We start from the raw sequence: 21,661 nt of genomic DNA, 5'->3' as shown, positions 1-21,661 counted from the left end.
CTTGCGTTCCTGCTGAAAAAAAGCCCTGAATGCGGTCCAGTGCACAAAGCAAGGTCCATAAAAACATGGATGAGCGAGCTTGGGGTGGAGGAACTTGACTGGCCTGCACAGAGTCCTGACCTCCACCTGGATAAATTAGTGAGGAGACTGCAAGCCAGGCCTTCTCATCCACTTCAGTGCCTGACCTCACAAATGTACTTCTGGAAGAATGGTCAAACATTCACATACACACACTCCTAAACCTTGTGGACAGCCTTCCCAGAAGAGTTAAAGTTGTTATGAACGAAGACTGGAATGCCATTAAAGTTCATGTCCGTGTAAAGACAGGATTCCCAATACTTTTGGTAATATAGTGTATGTGTATATACCATGTATCATATATACATAGACTTTCTTTCAATGATATGGTCTTTCTATGTAAACTAAAGACATAAAAATGTAACAAAAAAGTGATCACCAGAATGAATTAAATTAGAAATGCCTAGAACTCTATTCCTTGTTTATGGCTGGCCTAAGAGCTCAGAAACAACATTGAGCAGGACACAGGATTGAATCATAATGATGGTGTACACGTGTTGATTACATTACCTGGGCAAAATATGCCATCTCCTGTATTCCAACCAAGGAAACTTCTCATTGTTCTAAGCACTTCATCTTCCATCAGAACAAACACTGGAGCAACTTCATAGGTGTATCTGCAGAATATATGGACCTGACTGTAATGGGCACAGGCTGACAAAAAGATGAATGTTCATGGGCTGCTATTGGTTAACAGACACCATTCCTTATTGCACACTTTTATTAAATAAGCTTAAGAGTCACAATCAACCCCCCCCCCTCTTCTTCTGATCTTGCCTTTTGCTCTACTTCCCAAACCCCCTATCATATATGAAACTTTCTTAAAAGGTATCGAAGATGCCAGACTTCCTTCATAGGCAAGGTCTTACCTTATCCCAATTCTGATCAGTAGGAATAAGCTTTATGTTTGGGTCGAACATGAGTTCGACTTGAACATTGGCTGTTTGCCCGTTCGCTGAATAGCAAACAATTTGGGGTGTTTGCGGCAAATTCGAAAGCCGCGGAACACCCTTAAAAAGTCTATAGGAGAAATCAAAAGTGCTAATTTTAAAGGTTAATATGCAAGTTATTGTCATAAAAAGTGTTTGGGGACCCGGGTCCTGCCCCAGGGGACATGTATCAATGCAAAAAAGAGTTTTAAAAACGTCAGTTTTTTTGGGAGCAGTGGTTTTAAAAATGCTTAAAGTGAAACAATAAAAGTGAAATATTCCTTTAAATTTCATACCTGGGGGGTGTCTATAGTATTCCTGTAAAGTAGCGGATGTTTCCCGTGTTTTTAACAGTCCCTGCACAAAATGAAATTTCTAAAGAAAAAAAGTAATTTTAAACTACTTGTGGCTATAATGAATTGTCGGGTCCCGGCAATACAGATCAAAGTTAATGAAAAAACGGCATGGGTCCCCCCCCCCCAGTCCATTACCAGGCCCTTCAGGTCTGGTAAGGATATTAAGGGGAACCCTGCGCCAAATAAAAAAAATGGCGTAGGGCCCCCTCAAAATCCATACCAGACCCTTCAGGTCTGGTATGGATTTTAAGGGGAACCCTGCACCAAAAAAAAATGGCGTGGGGTTCCCCCCAAAAATTCATACCAGTCCCTTATCCGAGCACGCAACCTGGCAGGCCGCAGGAAAAGAGGGGGGACGAGAGAGCGCCCCCCCTCCTGAACTGTACCATGCCACATGTCCTCAACATGGGGAGGATGTCCCCATTTTGATGGGGACAAGGGCCTCATCCCCACAACCCTTGCCTGGTGGTTGTGGGGGTCTGCGGGCGGGGGGCTTATCGGAATCTGGAAGCCCCCTTTAACAAAGGGGACCTCCAGATCCCGCCCCCCCCATGTGAATTGGTAAGGGGGGTGGGATCTACCCAAAAAAGTGACAAAAAAAGAAAAAAAAAAACACACACAGCTTGGGACAAGCCCATTAATAAAAAAAAAAATTTCAGTCCCGCAATCCTTCTACGAGTCCGACCTGCCGATACGAACGATACCGCCTCCATAGGAGGCGCCCACTTGAATTATGCGCGAGCCATCTGGCAGCTCTTAAATAACCATGGGCGTAGCCACCCGTGACGTGGACGGGTGATCCCGCGGTGATAAGAGTGCCTTGTCTTGCGCTGACCCGGACCTGGAGTCCTCCCCACTGTCCGAAAGGTACTGGTCCGCATCCTCTGATGCCTCAGAATCAGGGCCCTGGGCCACAACCGGGCCCAAGTCAGAGTCAGAGCTATCCCCAGGAGATGGTGGGGGGAGGGGGCGTTTTTTACCCCCTTTGTGCCCACACACCGCTTCCACCCTGGCAATGAATAATTCCAGGACCGCTGACAAATCTCTCCCAGCGGCTGAGGCTGCGGGATGTTTTAGGATGAATGGTAGAAGGGGCCGGTAAATATGTAATTTACTGACCCCTTTCCTGTCTGATTAAACATAGTGAGAGATTGATACTGTGTGTTTGAGCTTTGGGGTGCACACCCTAATGCCATAGGCTCCGCACACCTATGTGTAAGATAAATATTTCCTGATTCAGCCCCGGAAGAAGTTACTCGCTTCCTGACCAGAGCATTTTTTGCTATACGGCACTGTGTTTCTTTATCTGACAATTGCGAGGTCATGTGACGTTGCACCTAAACAATATTGACGTCCTTTTTTTCCCCACAAATAGAGCTTTCTTTTGGTGGTATTTGATCATCTCTGCGGTTTTTATTTTTTTGCGCTATAAACAAACAAAGAGTGACAATCTACAGTACAGACCAAAAGTTTGGACACACCTTCTCAATCAAAGAGTTTTCTTTCTTTTCATGACTATGAAAATTGTAGATTCACACTGAAGGCATCAAAACTATGAATTAACACATGTGGAATTATACATAACAAAAAAGTGTGAAACAACTGAAAATATATTTCATATTCTAGGTTCTTCAAAGTAGCCACCTTTTGCAGCAGACACATCTCTAGAACTGTTAAGAGGAGACTGTGTGAATCAGGCCTTCATGGTAGAATATCTGCTAGGAAACCACTGCTAAAGAAAGGCAACAAGCAGAAGAGACTTGTTTGGGCTAAAGAACACAAGGAATGGACATTAGACCAGTGGAAATCTGTGCTTTGGTCTGATGAGTCCAAACTTGAGATCTTTGGTTCCAACCCCCGTGTCTTTGTGCGACGCAGAAAAGGTGAACGGATGGACTCTACATGCCTGGTTCCCACCGTGAAGCATGGAGGAGGAGGTGTGATGGTGTGGGGGTGCTTTGCTGGTGACACTGTTGGGGATTTAATCAAAATTGAAGGCATACTGAACCAGCATGGCTACCACAGCATCTTGCAGCGGCGTGCTATTCCATCCGGTTTGCGTTTAGTTGGACCATCATTTATTTTTCAACAGGACAATGACCCCAAACACACCTCCAGGCTGTGTAAGGGCTATTTGACCAAGAAGGAGAGTGATGGGGTGCTGCGCCAGGTGACTACCTCTTGAAGCTCATCAAGAGAATGCCAAGAGTGTGCCAAGCAGTAATCAAAGCAAAAGGTGGCTACTTTGAAGAACCTAGAATATGAAATATATTTTATTTATTTTTATTTTTAGTTTTGATGCCTTCAGTGTGAATCTACAATTTTCATAGTCATGAAAATAAAGAAAACTCTTTGAATGAGAAGGTGTGTCCAAACTTTTGGTCTGTATTGTACATATTTTTGGTAAAAAAATAAATACATTGCAATAAGCAATTGTTTGGTTTTCACAAAAGTTATAACGTCTACAAAATAGGGGATAAAGTTATGGCATTTTAAACTTTTATTTTTTTATTAGTAATGGTGGCGATCTGCAATTTTTATCTTGTGTGCGACATTGAAGCGGACAGATCAGACACTTTTGACACTATTTTGAGACCATTAACACTTATACAGCAATCCGTCCTATAAAAATGCACTGATTACTGTGTGAATGTCACTGACAGGGAAGGGGTTAAACACTAGGAGGCGATCAAGGGGTTAAATGTGTCCCCTCAGTGTGTTCTAACTGTAGGGGGGATATGCTCACTAGAACATGACAGAGATCACTACTCCCGATCACTGGGAGCAGTAGATCCCTGTCATGCTGCTAGGCAGAACAGGGAAATGCCTTGTTTACACAGGCATTTCCCCATTCTGCCACTTCGTGTCACGATTGCGGGCCAATTTTTTAAAATTCAGTACACATTCACTTTAGTTATACAGCATATATTGTAATGGGATCACTAGAGTATACTAAATATATACAGTATATCTCTTATTTTTGGTAAAAACAAAAAGTAGCGGTTGAACTTACTGGCTTGTGTTCAGAGTCTCAGTTATGATTCTACCGGTCAAGGCATAGCGATCTAATCCGGAAAAAAGTTGGTTGAAGAAGCGGGGGTGTGCTGAAATAATAAATGTATATATTATAAATTTATATCCTAATTTGTTGACATTGCAGAACCTTAAAACACAGATTAATGGAGGACCTGTTTTAACGCTCAGTTTAATGATGTCTCTGCAGTATCCTAGCAACACTTCCTTCGATTCTCCATTACTCCTCAGGTTTAAATCCAAAACTTTCTGTAACGCCTCTGGCTCCATCCATTCACATACCTAGAGTTCATAGAAAATGTACCACAGTGGTAAATTGAGATTAGAGTGATATAATGCCACACAACAAACAAATGCTGCTCTGTGCACACCTGAATCATGAGACCCTTCTGTACAAGCTCCGCCCTTTACATAAAAACGATAACTATATTGTGCTATTGGAGGTACTTTGTTCAGACCAACTAGAAAGATTTGGTTTTCTATTTCTTAAGCTGTAGTAAGTCTTTTGACTCTCAATATTCCTTCCACCCCCCCATACCCCTAAAGCTAAATTGTTGTAATAGCAAAAAATGTCCAGAGGTGCTTGGTGCTGCCCCTGATATATCTGTTAGCCCTGATGAAAATACAATCATGTTTGGGGTGTTGATCCTCATTGTTGTGGGGGAGAAAAAACAGTTCATGGAATTTTACTCTGAGCCTTAAAGCGGCGCTCCACCCTAAAGTGGAACTTCCACTCAACGGATTCCTCCCCCCTCCGGTGCCACAATTAGCACCTTGCGGGGGGAGGGGGGACAGGATACCTGTCTTTGACAGGTACCCTTTCCCACTTCCGGGAGTTCGGCCGTGGCCGTGATGCGGCAGTGACGTCACCATGGGGCTCCACTGCCGGGTTCCATTACCTGCAATGGCGGTGGCAGTGTAGCCTTTCGGGTTCGCGCCGGGAACCCTACTGCCGACATTGAGGGACAGCAGGACAGGTAAGTATCCATTTATTAAAAGTCAGCAGCTTCAGTATGTGTAGCTGCTGGCTTTTAATATTTTTTTTTCCCCCGGACCTCCTCTTTAAAGTGTATGTGACCCTAAAATATGGCATTTCAGATATGTGTCTGTGTTTACACGCTCTTTTTGATAAATGTAGCCTGTTGTATTTTTATTTCTTGGCTAGCTGGTAAATACCTGCTCAGCGGTGGCCTGTTCATTATGGGTGCACGGGTGCCGCCCCTAGGGTTGCCACCTTATGCCTTTAAAACCGAACACATATTAATTCTACAGGTTCTGAGACTGATTAAGGTTAGCATTAAATTAGCCTCAGAACTTGCGAAATTCATATGTGTTCCGGTTTAAAGGGATGAGGTGGCAACCCTAGCCGCCCCCCTATCCCTGCGTCCGGCCACCTAATCTACGTGCAGGGCACCGGATGCATGGATTCCAACGGTGGGGGGTTAAGCACGTGCTTAGAGCCATAGACTTCAAAAAAGGGTGGGCTTGGGGAGCAGAGCACCGTGCTTTAAGCCCGCTCAGTTGTGTGCCAAAAGGAAATGAATATTCACTATTGTCACACTGATCCTCCCCTCAGCAAATCAGGAAGCGGGTCCTGAGACCCATCACCCAATTGGCTGAAAGTACAGGTGATCCTATTGGATGCCTAGGAGGAGGAGGGAGGAGACGGACGGCGGAAGCCTCCGTGATGCAGTGGAGGAGGAGACGCGATGGAAGCCGTGGTCCACTACCTGCCACCCGTAGGAGAGCTGCCCACCCGCAACCCAGATGGGGTAAGTAAAGGGCTCGATGACTGACCACCCGCGCGCCCACAGTGGGGTGGTTGTTTGCCACCCCCCCCCCAAAAAACACCAGCCGTCACTGCTGTTGATCAGTAAAAGTTTGTAATTGTCACAAGGAGTCTCTTCCCCCACCTTTTAGAGCCCATGAAGCTCTGCTGAGTCGCGGTCATTTGACCAATGAAAAAAATGGATTTACAATAGCACTTTAGTTTTACTAAAACATGTTGGCTTGTATTACCAATTCACATTGATTAATGAGTTTTTTAAAGAAATGGTTCACATATCCTTTAAGTGAAGTGCCGCCATGACACAGGAGAAGCAAAGGGGTGTGCTTAGCGGAATAGGATCTGACAGATTTATGACATGTTGGACACATTTTGTGCTGTTGAGCTGAAGATGTGGATGTGTACAGTATTGTTTTTTAGGTAGTGGCAGGTTCACTTTAACTACTGTGCTCACCTTATAATCCCTATTAGTGGAATTTTGCACTCCTTCCTCAATTATTATTTTAAAGGCCTCTTTCAGAAATTCATCTGCAGGGTTATCTTGTTTATGTGAATATTCTCCCGCCATCAAAGTCCTTACAGGAAAACCTGTAATTGTAAGACATACAGTATAAACACTACATATATTAAGGGATTGTCCCCTCAGCCCAGGAAAGATACACAGTTCTCCCAACCAAAAAAAAAAAAGGAGAAAAAGGAAAATGGGAATGCAGGAACTGTGCATTCGCTCTGGAGTGAAAAAAATATACATAAAATATATATATATATATATATATATATACCGTATTTGCCGGCGTATAAGACGACCCCCTAATTTTCCAGGAAAAATTTTGGTTTTGGGATATACTCGCCATATAAGACTACCCCCTTCCTACTAGTCTTTCTGGAAGCTGAGGGGTAGCCAGAACCGCTGACAGAAACAGGCTTTTTTCAAATCTCACTTTGCCATTACATTACATTACATGCCTCACTGTGCCATTACATTACATGCCCCCACTGTGCCATCACTTGCCCCCACTGTGCCAACAGTGCCATCACTCTCGTTTTGCTGATTCTGACTTCCAGGCCGGTGACAGTCTCCGTCTGCTGCGAGCGTCCATGATTTGAAAACTGCGCCTTCTCCTCAGACTGTCCTGTGATAGGCGGAACACAAATTTTCCCAGCAGCGCCTCTGTTCTGTGTTCCGCCTATCACGGACGTCCTCTCGTCCGAGGATGAGAAGGCATCTGTGATAGGAGGAACACAGAACAGAGGCGCTGCTGGGAAGATTTGTGTTCCGCCTATCACAGACACTCTGAGGAGAAGGAGTGGCTTTTAAATCATGGACGCTCGCAGCAGACGGAGACTATCTCCGGCGTATAAGACGACCCCCGACTTTGGATGCATCTTTTTGCATCCAAAAAGTCGTCTTATACGCCGGAAAATACGGTATATATATATATATATATATATATATATATATATATATATATATATATACACATGGCTCAAAATTTCAAATCTTCAGCTACTAGTCAGGTCTCAAGGGTTACTCGCCACCAATTGCCCCGCCCGACTTCTACCATGTCCGGCCCCAAATCCCGCCCCTAGACACACCCTCATAAATTATCTCATGAAATGACACTTAAATGTTTTATGCAGAATTAAGTTATAAAAATAAATATTAATAACTTTATCTGTGCCCGTGTCTACCAATGAAGCCCGTGTCCCCAGTGCAGCCTACCTGTGCTGGGTAAGAGAGGAGAGCCGCCGGCGCCGCCTGGTTGTTCAAAGCATGGGGAACATAACAGCTTTCATTTCAGTAGCTGTGTTCCTCGCCGCGAGCTGTCATATACAGCCCCTCCCCCTTGTCTGGGAAATTTTGATAGACAGATCACCCGTCCAATCCTGTAATGGTTGATCTGTCTATCAAAGTGGCCGGACAAGGGGGAGGGCCTGTATATGACGGCGCCCAGCGGGGAACACAGCTATTGAATTGAAAGCCGTTATGTTCCCCGTGCTGTAAACAACCAGGCGTGGTGGTGGCGGCGACTCTCCTCTCTTTTCCCCTAAGATCACTCCCAATAAACCTAGGCTGCCAGCGGCGCTCGCCACCCCCCCCCACTCCCAGGCAGCCCACACTCGCCAGCCCTCAAAATCCACTCGCAAAATGCGAGCAGGCGAGTGGAAATTTTGAGGGCTGTATATATATAGGTCTACTCTGGATGTCCTTGTACATAGAATTAGTAAGGCACCTTAGAACCAGTAGGCCAAGGTAAAGACTGAGGCTGGGTTCACACCGCAGCGGCTCACAGCAGGGGTCCTGTGCGTCTCCATTTATCGCTTCAGGTTCGATTTCAGCCCAATTTTTTGGCTGAATTTGGACCTAAAATGAAAGACACACAGAACTCGCACCTGTGTCGTTACGGAGATTTCTGAACTGGCTCTATAGAGCCAAATTCGCAATAGTGTGAACCCAGCCTGAATCAGAACTCTTATTACTAGTTTTTTGACAGGTTAAACAGATCATGGGGGTTATTTATGAAAGGCAAACCCACTTTCCACTACAAGTGCAAAGTGCACTTGAAATTGCACTGAAAGTGCACTTGGAAGAGCAGTCGCTGTAAATCTGAGGGGTAGATCTGAAATGAGGGGAAGCTCTGCTGATTTTATCATCCAATCACGTGCAAGCTAAAATGCTGTTTTTTATTTTCCTTGCATGTTCCCCCTCTGATCTACAGCAACTGCAGTTCCAAGTGCACGTTCAGTGCATTTTCAAGTGCACTTTGCACTTGTAGTGCAAAGTGGATTTGCCTTTCGTAAATAACCCCTCATGTGTCCATTGTTTAACTATACATTCAGGTGTTTGGCTTGGGTTCTACCCTTCAATTATTTAACCACTGGATGTCCATAGACAAAAAACTCTGTTTTCAGCTACACAAATTTGAATTTAAGTATAAAAACTGTAAGGCCGTGTACACACGGTCGGTCCATCCGATGAGAATGGTCTGACGGACCGTTTTCATTGGTTCACCGCTGAAGCAGACAGATGGTCTGATGTGCGTACACACCATCGTATTCAAAACCGATCGGGTCAGAACGCGGTGACATAAAACAAACGACGTGCTGAAAAAAACAAAGTTCAGTGCTTCCAAGCATGCGTCGACTTGATTCTGAGCATGCGCAGGTTTTGAACCAATGCTTTTGCGTACTAACCATCGGTTTTGTCCTATCGGTCAGCCGTCCATCGGTTCGATTTTAAAGCAAGTTCTAAAACTTTGGTCTAAAGGACAAAAGTTCGATGGGCCGTACACACGGTCGGTTTGGACCGATGAAACTGAACTTCAGTCCGTTTTCATCGGTTTGGTCCGACCGTGTGTTCGCGGCCTAAAGTATCACCATTTCTATACTTGTCATCATCCTAACATCCTACTACATCATTCTTCACCCTCCTAATTTTGAACAGAATACAACAAAATACTTTCATCAGTAAAATGAAGAAGTGATGGAACATTTGTCAGAATATAATTACTGTCTGTGACAGAAATATTTTATATTTCCAAGTCTTTCCAAAAAGTTGGCGGAAGTTGAAGTTCAAAAATGCCAGGTTAAATGTGTGTGAAAGGCATACAAAAGAAACTGTACCAGTATAGAGTATAGGCAATGACTAATTACATTAAGACAGTTAAAATAAAATTGCAAATACAGTAGATATTGCAGATCTTTGATTGGGTACCTTTAAGTGTGTGAAGATTGTGCAGGTAGACGAGGAGTGATGTGTGTAAAAAGGTAGTCTTGTGTGTTAAAAGATGGCCAATGCATTTTTTGGGGTTTGGGCTCTCTCTTCTTCAAGGCTTTGATAGAGTTTGATCTGTTTGACATAGACATACCTCCCAACTTTTTGAGATGGGAATGAGGGACACATCCCCTGTCATGCCCCCTTAAAGGAGAATTGTACAAAAAATTGATTGCTTAAACCCACATGTGTTTTTTTTTTTACCACTTCTATTCCTTTATATCGGCTTTTGGAATTTACAGATGCATCAATTAAGACACTGGATGAAAGGTTTAGCACTGGGAAACACTTTTTGATAGATAAAATGTGCATTTTATATACAACTATGTAGATCAGACCAAAATGAGGGACAAATGAGGAGGAATGAGGGACAGAGGAACATTGTTCCAAATGAGGGACAGTCCCTTGAAATCAGGGACAGTTGGGAGCTATGGACATAGATACTGTAGTCTGTGCCCTAATATGACGATGTTCCAGAGGGGGAAATTTACTAAAATCGGAGCACCCAGAATCTGGTGCAGCTGTGCATGGTAGACAATCATCTTCTAACTTCAGCTTGTTCAATTAAGCTTTGACAATAAAACCTGGAAGCTGATTGGCTTTTATGCAGAGGTGCATGACAGTGTCTATGCTTGCTGTGTCCCTACTAGGTTTTTAAGAAGAAGAGGCAAGGGTAAATCTTCAAATAGGAACACATGCCTTGGTGACACCTAAGAGTGGAATTCTTCCTTCTTTGAAAATGTTTTCTCTCGTTTCCTGTTGCAATTCCAGGACAGGAAGTGAAGGGAAAAATCTTTCAGACAGGACACATTTAGCAAAAAAGTAAATTCTTGAAGGAGTTGAAAGAGAAGAACAGAGAATCCAATCTACCAAGTGGTTCATGTGGGGGTAGTGTTACAGCAGTATAAACCTAGTTGTCTCAGAATGGGGACACATGCCTCATACACACGATCGGTTTTCCCGTGGTCAAAGGTCCACCGGGAAAACCGAGGGGGAAAACCGAGAACCTGCTCGGTTGCTTTTCCCGTGTACACACAGCCGGTTTTCCCAACAGGAAATGCTACGGAAAAGGGAGTAGCCGCTCCAGGTGGGAACCCAGATGAATATCCTCCGTTGCAGACAACTCAGGTGCAGGCAATGCTGACTACTGATGCGTTTCGCACTGAAACTAGTGCTTAGCTTCAGCTTCAGTGTGAAACGCGTCGGCAGTCTGGTTTTATTTTATGTTGCTGTGATTTGTAGTGCTGTCCTTCATTTAATAAAGGCTACAATTTTTTCAGAGTGCGGCTGTCCAGAAATAATTTTTGTTCCTGCTTAGGAAAACTGCTACGACAGCTTTGGTCGGGAAAAACGGCTGTGTATATGCTCCACTGCAGTGTTTCCCATAGGAAAACTGCCAAGCAAAAAAACGCAGAGAATCGCGTTGGGGAAAAAAGAGAACAAGTTCTAATTTTTCCTGTCAGGAAAACTACTATGGAGCATACAAACGGACATTGTTTCCGACCAAAAGAAAACATGGCAGTTTTCCCGTCGGGAAAACCGATTGTGTGTACGAGGCATCAGGGTCAAAAAGAATTCTTAGGCCTTGTACACACGGTCAGTCAAAACTGATGCAAACGGACTGAAGGTCCGTTTCATCAGTCCAAACCGATGGTTTGTAGGCCCCATCGGTCCGTTATTCTTCGGTCCAAAAATTTAGAACTTGCTTTAAAATTGAACCGATGGACGCCTAACCGATCGGTCAAAACCGATGGTTAGTATGCAAAAGCATCAGTTAAAGGTCCACGCGTGCTCGGAGTCGAGTCGAGGCATGCTTGGAAGCATTGAACTTCGTTTTACGTCACCGCGTTCTGAACCAGCTGTATCAAACTGGCAGGTGCGTGGCTTGCTGGCGGAACTTAACCAGAGTCCAAAACCAGGCTGAGGGTCAAGCACAGGCAGGTAAAGTAGTTCCAACACAGCCAGAGGTACAATGTAGAGGACACACAAGGCAAGTCCAGGTCACAGGCAAAAAGGTCAAGGCAAGGAGATAAGAGGCAAAGTCCAGGTCACAGGCTGAGGGTCAAACACAGGAGACAAGTGGAGTCCGTAGTACACGCCAAGGTCAGGTCCAGGAGAAGATCAGCAGAGTCAGAGGCAATACGGGTCACAGCAGATAGTCAAACACAGGAACAAGTTACAGGAAACAGGAAGCTGAAGACAAGCAAGCAATTCCTGTATGCACTTCCTGAGCTTTTATAGACAGCCAGGAAGTCATGTGGTGCGTGAGTGTTTCACTGTCAACTTTGCTGCCATCTAGCGTTCAAATGGAAGTAGAACATGAATCTTCACAATGTGTTTCTTTCTCTGACAGTATCACTGGAATACAGTACCCACTTTCTCAATTCTGCGGAACAGACAAGGAAGAAAAGAAGTTTGGGGGTGTTCTGCTCAGATGGTTACGTGTATACTATAATGGGAGCTGCTGCCTCCACTGAGACTCCTACCTACCTATGAAAAAATCTGGAAAAATAGTGGAGGTGGCGCTGCTCTACAGATGTGTGTTTAAGGGGCTGATGCTTGTGCACCTCTCAAGGTACTCTATTTAATAAAACTAAAGTGTCTAGCATCCTAATTCCAAAAATGATAAGTATTCTTTAAGTAAAGTGACAGGTGTTGAATATATAGTGACTTTAAACATATGTAGCCGGGATCAGACTACAGCTATATGATACTGCAGACTTATCCTCCATTTCTTCACACTGTCTCTGTGTCCCTCTAGTGCTGGGCTCTGATTACATGCATCACATCTTTGAGCCTAGAGGAGAGCAACGTGGGAACTATAGTCTCTTGAGCAGCCATTACTGAACTGTTGAATTATCTATAAACTACACATGCCAGCAAGCCATTCTCTCCAGGGTAGAATTATGGGAGAGGCTTAAAAGGGATCTGCCGTCCAGGCCCACACTCTCTTGCTTGACAGGATCCATCAAGTGACACCGCTACGCAACTTTCTTGGGCAGATTGCAGCTTACCACGCTATCCACAGCATCTGCAGTTCCAGCCCAGGTGAGACAGACTCTGCTCGCCATGTCAGGGGTACCCAGCAGCTTCGCTGACAGCAAAGGTATTGTACAGTCCACTGAATCAGCAGACTGAACAGCCATCTCATCTTGCTTGCTAGAAGAAGGACAGACTTGTATAGTTTAGCGGTTAACCACTGTGGTCATCAGGATTGGTGAGCAGACACATGCCTAAAAATCTAGTTACCAGCCCTTAGCACATCACTTTGAACACTGTATACAGACATCACAGACTCACATTGCCCAGAGGATTTGTCACTAGTCTGGTCAAGGTTCCCTGCATTGATTGCTGATCACTTTGCAACATTTAGGAATTCTTTGCTTCTATGAGCTCCAACTGCCGGTAAAGATAATTGCAAGGCCTTGTATTTGGAACACTGTCTTTTCATTGCGCCTAAAGAGGACAGGTTACTAGACATGTGCATTTGTTTTCGTCTGAATATATTTTCGTCTGAATTTCAGGGATTTTCGTGTTCGTTTTAATAAATAATAACGAACATGTAAGATCCGACATAAACATTTTTTTATTTCCGTTTCGTTGCGACAACAGTTCGATATAGAGAAAGATTCGACATGACGGTGACAATAGCGATCTGTGTCTATTGAACCTGCGGTCAAATGTGCCTAACCCAACTCTATTATTCCAAGATTATTCGACATAGAGAGAAAAGATTCGATATTATAGAGACATGAAGATTCGACGAAGCAGTTAAAAACACATGATCGCCACAAACAGACATTTATGGTCAAATGCTCCATCCATAGGCTATAGAAGAATTCTAATAGTTGATCAAGGATTAGCTGCTTTGGGGAAAGTACAGGGGCCCTCCATGCAGCTGGGGCCCCTGGGCAGTGCCCAGGTGTGCCCTCTCATTAAGACAGCCCTGCTTCTGGGGCTGAAGTGGTTAAACAAACAAATCCTGGTTTCATAATTAAAGTGACAGGTGCTAATTATTTGTGAACAGACCACAGTGTAGGTGAATATGTACAAACCATCAATGATGATAAATATATATGCAATTGATAGAGTTTTTAAGTTACATAAGTTGTCACTTTATCGTGACACTCCAGATCAATACATAAATAATCAAGTACTGGTATTTTTAATCAGTCTATGTATGTTGAAAAAAAATTGTTGAAAAAATGTAAAGCAGCTCCTGATGATGTTGTACGGATGAAACACGTAGGACTGAGCTTTAGCATCATTGCGTCACTTCCTTTTGGTCCGTTGACCACACGAGATCACAGACTTCCTGTTTTACACTGCTCATTGATTTTAAAACAAATGTAAGTGCATTTCTGTATGTTTTCACATGGAATAAAAGAGTTAAAACGTTACTGCACTATGTAATGTCATTTATCTTTGCATATACTGCATACACTGAGATGAAGGGGCTAACTGTATAAAGAAGCAAGGATATATACCAGCGGGGATCTGTGTCCTAAAATACAGCTGTTTGACTTTGAACGTGTGATACCCCCTTGAGGGGAGAACACTCTGGGGAGCACAGAGTTCAGCACCTGCACTTTTATCTGTTTAGAAGCATTGATAAACGGCACCAGTCACTTCAATTTTGAATGTTTGCTTTACTTTTTTCTTTAACAGTTTTTTCAACATATATGGACTGATTACATACCAGGACTTGATTATATATTGATCTGGAGTGTTAAGATAGAGTTTTTAAGTTGCATAGGTTGTCACTTTATCAATTGCATATTTATTTATCATCATTGATGGTTTGTACATAATCACTTACACTGTGGCCTGTTCACAAATAATTAGCACATGTCACTTTATTTAGGAAACCAGGATTTGTTGGTTTAATTTGGATTGACATACTATTGGATTGGCCAGATTCACGTACGGTGGCTTAAAGTTGTGCGTGCATGGGGTATGTAATTTACGTTACGCCACCGCAAGTTAGAGAGGCAAGTGCTGTATTCACAAAGCACTTGCGTCCTAAGTTACGGCGGCGTAGCATAAATGTGCGCCTAATTCAAATTGTGAAGAGGTGGGCGTGTTTTATGTAAATAAAGCATGACCCCACGTAAATTACGTTTTGAACGAACGGCGCATGCACCATCCGTGGACGTATCCCAGTGCGCATGCTCCAAATCACGTCGCAAATAGTCAATGCTTTCGACGTGAACGTAACCTACGCCCAGCCCTATTCTGAATCGACTTACGCAAACTACGCAAACAACGTGAAATTCGACAGCGGTTCCGACGTCCATACTTAACATTGGCTGCGCCATCTTTTTGGTGGATTATCTTTACGCCTGAAAACGCCTTACGTAATCAGCGTATCTTTACTGCGACGGGCGAGCGTACGTTCGTGAATAGGCGTATCTTGCTGATTTACGTATTCTAGGTGTAAATCAGTGTACACGCCCCTAGCGGCCAGCGTAAATAGAAAGCTAAGATACGACGGTGCCGGCGGTCGTATCTTAGCAACATTTAAGCGTATCTCAATTTGAGAATACGCTTAAATATACGACAGCGCAGATTCGGAGTTGCGACGGCGTATCTACTGATACGCCGGCGTATCTCTACCTGAATCTGGCTAAATATGTTTAAAGTCACTATATATTCAACACCTGACACTTTACTTAAAAGATACTTAGAATTTTTGGAGTTAGGATGCTAGTCACTAAGGGCCTGATCCACAAAAGGGATACACCGGCTTATCTACTGATACGCCGTTGTATCCCTGTTTCTATCTATGGAACTGATCCACAGAATCAGTTTCTCATAGATAGGCAGAAGATCCGACATGTGTAAGGGACTTACACTGTCGGATCTTAGGATGCAGTACCGCGGCCGCCGCTGGGGGCATTTCTCGTTGAAATCCAGCGTTGGGTATGCAAATTAGCACTTACGGAGATCCACAAAGCTTTTTTGCTTCGTTTTTTCTCCGTAAGTATTAGTTTGCCGTCGCAAAATTAGGGCTGCTTTTACAAAGTGTAAACTGTTTACACCTTGTAAAAGTATACCCTTCTATCCCGCGTCGCTGTCATTTTTTTTTTTCCCACCGCAACTCTTTTTTTTTTTACGCCCGTCGTGATTCTTAAAGCCCGGCGCAACGTAAATCCGCGCAAAGCACGTCGGGAAAATAACGTCGGGAGCATACACAGTACGTCCGGCGCGGGAGCGGGCCTAATTTAAATGGGATTTGCCCCATTAGATTAGGCACGCCTTGCCATGGACGGATTTAAGTTACACCGCTGAAAATTTCTAGGTAAGTGCTTTGTGGATCAGGCACTTAGGTAGAGATTTTGCGGCGGTGTAACTTAAATGGCAAAAGTTAGGTTACGGACGGTTTTTGTGGATCAGGCCCTAAATTTCGGTAAAGTTCATTAAATAGAGAGGTGCACAAGCATCAGCACCTTAAACACACACATCTGTAGAGCAGCGCCATGCGCGTTATTTTTCCAGATTTTTTAGATAAGGAGGAAGCCTCAGCAGAAAAAAGGCAAACTGTAGATCGGTCTGAGGCCCCGTACTCACGACCAAACATGTCTGCTGAAACTGGTCCGCAGACCAGTTTCAGCAGACATGTTTGGCCGTGTGTTGGCCCGAGCGGACCATTTTGGGACGGATCGGACAGGTTTCCAGCGGACAACTGTTTCCCGGACTTGTTTTAAAACAGTCCGCTGGAAACCTGTCCGCCCGGACATGTACGGTCGTCTGTACAGACCTACCGTACATGTCCTGCCGCCCGCATCCCTCGCATGCGTCGAATGACTTCGACGCATGCGTGGAAGCATTTTTAAGGCGGCCCGCCCACGTCGCCGCGTCATTGTCGCGGCGACACCGCGTCATCGACGCGGCGACACCGCGGACACGCCCCGCGTAATGTTTACGCGCGGGCTTCTGTTCGATGGTGTGTATAGCCATCGAACAGAAGTCCCCGGGCAGTCCCCGGCCAGACATGTCCGATGGAAACGGTCTGCAGACCGTTTTCATCGGACATGTCCTGCCGTGAGTACTCGGCCTAAGATGATCCAACAGAGCCACCAGAGCATCCACTGCAATGACTTTAATGACTAGAGAACACCTGGACCTGGAGACAAACCATTCTTTGTTGTTAAATCTGGAAGCCAAGAAATCCACATCCGGCATTCTCCATCTGTGGCAGAGGTCCCTCAGCACCTTTGGGTGAAGAGACCATTCTCCAGACACTGTTGACTGTGGAATCTATACAGTGGACAGAGCTGGAATGTGACGTTGATGGTTGACATCTGCCACAGCCATGACATTGTCCAACGGTCTCCAGATCACATAAACATACAGTTGAGAGGTGCAGTTGACGGGTTAACTGAATTGCTCATAGCTCCAGTATGTTGTTATGGAAAATAGTTTCCTCCAGTAACCTGCAAGGACAGGGTGTCCAGGATTCCACCCTAGCCTGCCAGGTTGGAATCCATCATACAAATCTTCCTGAGCCCCCAGGCCAAAGACAACCTGAGCATCTGTGTCAGATGCATTGGTAGGTCAAGAGACTATACTTTCTTCTGCTACACAGTAAGAACGTTGAGTTGCAGTGGTCTGGATTTGAGATGGGCAACATGAAAACCTTGAGAGTTGGACAGCTCCTGGACTGCACTGCACTGTGGAGACTTGGGAGAAAAAAGTCAGGAGTTCGTCCTATGGAATAATAATTCTGGACTGAGCAGTATCTAAAAGGAGACCTTAATACTCCAAATGAGTTGAGTCAGTACAACATTTTTGTAGGGCCTGAACAGTGTTTTGGATATTGATTGTCAGTATCTGAGTGGACTGTTCTTTCAGAAGAAGGTCATGCAGAAATCCCACAATGTAAATATATTTTTGAACACAGCAGACCAAGCACAGAGGCTAGCACCTTGCTGAATACTCAAGGTAAAGTAGACAGACCACAGAGGAGGGCAACAAACTTGTAGTATTGTGTGCCCATGGCAAAACACAGGTAGCTTTGATGAGCTAGAAAAATAAAATAATGCAAGTAGGCACGCTTGATGCCCTCAGAGGCCATAAAATCTCGGAAGGAGAAAAACAATGATTGAACTGGTGAATTACATGGCCAATATCTGCACCCAAAGGAAGGTATTAATAAATAACTTTAAATCCAGAGTGGGGTGTATGCTTTTGGGGACTGTGAACAGGTTTGAGCAGAAACCCTGAAACCTTTGTATTTAATCTTTATAGCATCAGCCCCATAGGAGAAATAGCAAAAGACCAAGTAGCACACTCCTGGGCATTTACAACACATTTAAATTTTTTTGCCGTCTGTGCACTGAGAGGTTTGATGAGATACAAGCGCCCCAGCGGCTCTCAAAACACAACAGAAAGGTATTGGATAGTGACAATGCAGTTCCCAGTGAGATAGTTCACATCAGACAGACTTCCCCAGGTGGACATGCTCCCAAGTGATTTCTCAGGGACAGCCCTTGACCTGCAAAGTGCTCTGGGGATAACTAAATAGGACTAGGTACCAGACTAGGTACCAGAAGAGTGCCACAAGCGGAGCCCAGTGTATTCGTCATGGTGGGGTCTGGGTACTGTTTCCAAGGCAATGCAAAGGATCAACCATTCCTAAAAATTGCTAAATAAACTCCCTCGACTTTGCAGCAAATAAAGAATCTTGATAGAAGAAAAAAAATCTTGATAAAAAAATAAATAAATACAAATAATTTTAATAAAAAGGATCTGCTTTCCTCCAAAGAGAAAAGACATCCATTTTCTGAGAACACCCCCAAAAAAACTGAAGCAGAGTTTTACTGGTTGATTAACAGTTCTTTGTTGCTAGTGTTCAATTCTTCTGAAGGTGGCAGTATAACCAAATTGCTTCAGTATTCCTTCTGGCCCTGTGTCCCTTAATAAACAATAAAAAAAGGTTTGGTAAAGTTCATAATGGTTAAACATGTGCTGGTGTTTCATCAGATTAGATGACCTATCAGAACATCTTGCTACACCCCACACTAGTCCACAGTAAGGATGCAGTGAGAAGGCAGAAACCGGACATCTTATTAAACCCACCGGAGTTTTGGATTTTACACTTATTTTTAACAGTAAATAGTGCTTATATAGCGAAATTCAGTATTTTGAAATCCTTCAGACTGTTTTGATGTTGATTTTTCAAAGCAGCTGTGTTCTGTCAGATTAGCAAACCTGTGAGATCAGCAGACTTGCCGCTGTTTTTAAAATTCAACATCTAACAGTCAGACGCATTTTTAAATACTGCATTTCAATATATAAGCTTTGTTTACTGTAAAAATAAGTGTGAAATTCAAAACTCTAGTAAGTGTAACAAAATGTCTGCTTGCCACCTTCTCACTGTATCCATACTGTGGACGAATGCAGGTGTAGCAAGATAGCGGAGACGGAACGTCACTTCCGTTACAAATTCTGACGAAACACCGGCACTGAGGACTATGGGCCAGATTCAGGTACAATTACGTTACGCAGCGGCGGCGTAACGTATCCCATTTACGTTACACCGCCGCAAGTTTACAGAGCAAGTGCCTGATTCACAAAGCACTTACCTGTAAACTTGCGGCAGTGTAACGTAAATCCGCTCGGCGCAAGGCCGCCTAATTCAAATGGGGCGGGCACCATTTAAATTAGGCGCGTTCCCGCGCCGAACGTACTGCGCATGCTCCGTCCGTCAAATTACCCGACGCGCATTGCGCTAAATGATGTCGCAAGGACGTCATTGGTTTCGACGTTAACGTAAATGGCGTCCAGCGCTATTCACGGACACTTACGCAAACGACGTGATTTGTCAAATTTCGACGCGGGAACGACGGCCATACTTAACATTGGCTAGTCCACCTAGAGGGCAGCCTTAGTTTTACGTGGCGTATCTCGACGGAAACAACGTAAAGTTAGAGCGACGGGTAAAGCGTACGTTCGTGAATCACCGTAACTAGTAATTTGCATATTCTACACCGACCGCAATGGAATCGCCACCTGGCGGCCGGCCTAGAATTGCATCCTAAGATCCGACGGTGTAAGTCAATTACACCTGTCGGATCTTAGGGCTATCTATGCGGAACTGATTCTATTAATCAGCCGCATAGAAACGACAATCGTATCTCAGAGATACGACGGCGTATTAGGAGATACGCCGTCATATCTCTTCTGTGAATCTGGCCCAATGTCTATTTGGATGAAGCAAGTAATTTTGTTAAAAAAACATTAGATTTGTTATTTATATTGATTTACCTTTCAGATGCAGGTTATGTCCTTTGATGAGAGGTCTACATATAAATCGGAAAAGATTCATTGGTGTAAAAAAAAAGATCACCAGAAAAATTTCTGTGAGAAATAGATTTAAAAGAAAAGAGGATTTATTGTAGCTGCACTTTTATTGAGGCAACATAAATGATTGCAAGGATTTGTACATACTTTATTACAGACTACAACCTCCTGTTTGTTAGCAGAAACTCTCACCTGCAATTCACTCACTTAATGCTTTCTATTTGCCAACTGCCAAGTGGGAGCGTCAGTCTGCTACATTCACAGTATTAGTTCCTGATGTGGCAATAAAAGGAAAAACTGCTTTCGAAAACCAGTGCACCAAGTACAATGCCTTGAAAAAGTATTCACACCCCATTTTCCACATTTTGTCATGTTACAACCAAAAATGTAAATGTATTGTATTGGGATGTTATGTGATCGACCAACACAAAGTGGCACATAATTGTGAAGTAAGAGGAAAATGATAAATGTTTTTCAATTTTTTTTTTACAAATTATAATCTGAAAAACGTGGCATGCATTTAGCCCCCTTTACTCTGATACCCCTAATTAAAATCTAGGGGGACCAATTGCCTTCAGAAGTTACCTAATTATTAAATAGAGTCCACCTGTGTGTAATTTAATCTCAGTATAAATACATCTGGTCTGTTAGGGAACCTTAGTGAACAAACAGCATCATGAAGACCAAAGAACACACCAGACAGGTCAGGAATATGGGTGTGGAGAAGTTTAAAGCAGGGTTAGGTTATAAAAACTATTGCAAGCTTTGAACATCTCATGGAGCACTGTTCAATCCATCATTCGAAAATGGAAAGCAAAAAGCAGCGTTTTGCATGTAATAGAATTCAATGGGCAATGGAAGAAAAACGCAAGTCCTGAATGTTTGATGCTTTTTGTTGCGTTTTTGATGCTTTTTACATTATGCGGTTTTGGAAGCAGCATGTGATCAAACACCTGCCCTTTAAAAATTAACTACCCAGAATTCCTTGGGAATGAGCAAATCCAGTTTGGGCTGCAACAAACATGGTGAGGACAGAGCATTTGATCAGCCTGGTGAGGCCAAAAACCTATCTGTACACTCCTGCTGATCCCCAACACAAGGATTGTAGAAAATGGGACCAGGGGTGGCTTGAAATTGCCAAGGAGTTGTATCCACAATGGGATAGTTTCTCCAAGAAGCAAGCAGACTTGAAATGTAAGTAAGATTGAAAACGTTTACACACACTTAAAATGTCATGTTTCTGTGATGTTAAAAAATGAGACAAAGAGATAACATTTGAATAACGTTTTCCACCTTAATGTGACCTATAAACTGTACCAATTCAACATAAAAACTTACTTAAATCTTTTATGGGGGAGTCAAAATATAAAACCACTAATAATGTTGTTGTATAAGTGTG

General features: G+C 43.6%; 1 protein-coding gene across 1 annotated transcript in view; it reads right to left on the bottom strand.

The window, feature by feature from the left end:
- Positions 1-21,661, bottom strand: part of CSAD (cysteine sulfinic acid decarboxylase) — a 95,766-nt gene that overhangs the window by 56,964 nt on the left and 17,141 nt on the right. The window contains 5 exon segments of the mRNA XM_040340639.1: positions 589-695; positions 4,377-4,467; positions 4,552-4,678; positions 6,637-6,770; positions 20,227-20,319. Coding sequence (XP_040196573.1) covers positions 589-695; positions 4,377-4,467; positions 4,552-4,678; positions 6,637-6,770; positions 20,227-20,319 — 552 coding nt within the window.

The sequence above is a fragment of the Rana temporaria genome, chromosome 2 (assembly GCF_905171775.1).
Source record: "Rana temporaria chromosome 2, aRanTem1.1, whole genome shotgun sequence".
Taxonomy (NCBI): domain Eukaryota; kingdom Metazoa; phylum Chordata; class Amphibia; order Anura; family Ranidae; genus Rana; species Rana temporaria.
The sequence above is the reverse complement of the archived record's forward strand: the minus strand, read 5'-3'. Positions and strand labels throughout refer to the sequence as shown.